Below are 2,037 nucleotides of genomic sequence, written 5' to 3'. Positions count from 1 at the left end.
TTCAATTTACCACTAATAAAACGTTTACATAGCCTTAAGGCTAAAACTGCTTCATTTTTCATCATCATTCGTTATCGCCATTTTATCATCATCATCAACATCAACATCATCATCATCAGTATTATTATTGTTATTATTATTATTATTATTACCATCATCATCATCATTGATGAGAGGAAGAAAAAGATTCTATTTTCAAAATTTGATGCCAACTTTTATCATTTGATAGCACAAATATATGTCATTTAATCATTTCAATTTATTCCATTCCTATTCCTTTCCTGTATTCAATTCATTTCATTTTTATTATCAGCTTTTCCTTATTAATTTATCAATTGTGGAAATTATTCGAAAACTGTCGTAAATAATAATTTCCTTCAAATTTAACCTTTTCATATTATTCTTCTTCTTCATCTTTACCCTTAACTTCCGCTTTTTTTTATTGGACCTCATTAATGGTAACAGAATTGTGACAAAAAAGGAAAAATTTACATCTATCGAAACAACATTGATTATCACTATTATTACTACTATTCATTATTATCATCATCATTATTTGTCGTCATTATCAGCCGTTGCTGTTGTTATTGCTATTATTAGAAATTATTTGCTAAAGTATTTGACTAAGTATTGACTATAAGTATTGACAAATCAATAAAATTATTCTTATATATTACGATTATTACAAGAATGGAAATTCATCATCGACTATATAAGAAATCGATTAATTATAATACTACCACTACTACTATTGCTACTGCTAATGATCTTCTACCGGTACTTTGTGATACGAATAACGTATCAGGAATTTCGGAAAACAGTAATTTTGGTGCATCAACATCAACATCAGCAACATCATCATCATCATCATCATCATCATCATCATCATCATCATCATTATCATCATCATCAGCATCATCATCATTATCATCATCATCAGCATCATCATCATTAATCAAGAATAGTGCATTTGTTCCGCTAAGTCGAACAACACTTAATATAAATGAACTTCCGGGTTATGGTGGTACTTTAACCGGATTACTTAATCATTCAACAACAACTGATTTATCACATGATTTACCTGCTACAAGAACATCACATACAATTCCTGTAATAGCTGAAACAGGCAACGAAACAAAAAATGATTTAAACGTCAACAATAATCATCATCATCATCAACAACAACAACAATCTGGACAAACAATATCAATACAAAATACGGAAAATAATATTTGCGCAATTGTTGGAACATTAACAACACCATCATTACAAGCAGATCAAAATAATACAACAATGATTATCACCGCTAATAGGTGCAGTAATAGTAACAATAGTATTAATAGTGGGAATGATGGCGCAAATGTTAAAAGCAACTGCAACTGTGCAATAACAAGCGCTAATGAACCAAATTTTTCACATCGAATTTCAAAGGTGCCTTATTTTTCACTAACTTTTTTTTTTTCTTTTTTGCCTTTTCTTCTTCATTTTTCCTTCTCTTTCTTTGTCGTAATCTTTTCATTTATCTATACAATAAGGCTTAAATATAGCAATCAAAAAAAAGAAAAAGAAAAAAAAAAAGAGAAGAGAAATCCATCCTAAGTTTTATTATCCTATTTTATTTGCTTAATTATTGGGCTATGATTAGTTGAACAATTATGAAATTTTTTTATTCGGTTAACAATTTCAATCATGGATTTATTTATTCATTTGTATTTTATTTTAAATTTGGATTAGCTTATACAAATAATATGATAACTTTTAAAATTTCAATTAGCAAAGAAAATAAGATATGGTTAAATTTAGGGAATAGAATTGAAATAATAAGCTACTGAAGTCTAAAATTTTACCAATTACCTTTTCGCACGAAAATTAATTAAATTGTATGATTTGTTGAGAAAATTGGAATTGCTTAAAGATTGCAAAATCTAATAAATTGAATTGTTTGGAATTCACTAAAGATTGTAAAATTTAATAAATTGTAATTGTTTAAAGGTGACGAAATTTAATAAATTGCTTAAAGATTGCAAAAATTGCTGT

The 2,037-nt window shown here is 27.3% G+C and overlaps 1 protein-coding gene across 1 annotated transcript; it reads left to right on the top strand.

The window, feature by feature from the left end:
- Positions 1-690: 690 nt before the first annotated feature.
- LOAG_11890 (hypothetical protein) lies at positions 691-1,821 on the top strand (the record flags this gene model as incomplete). Its single annotated transcript, XM_020448436.1, has 2 exons — positions 691-1,431; positions 1,804-1,821. The coding sequence occupies 2 exons, from the start codon at positions 691-693 to the stop codon at positions 1,819-1,821; spliced, it is 759 nt and encodes a 252-aa protein (XP_020301420.1).
- Positions 1,822-2,037: the final 216 nt, after the last annotated feature.

This window comes from Loa loa (genome assembly GCF_000183805.2).
Source record: "Loa loa unplaced genomic scaffold supercont3.467, whole genome shotgun sequence".
NCBI classification, from domain to species: Eukaryota; Metazoa; Nematoda; class Chromadorea; order Rhabditida; family Onchocercidae; genus Loa; species Loa loa.
The sequence above is the reverse complement of the archived record's forward strand: the minus strand, read 5'-3'. Positions and strand labels throughout refer to the sequence as shown.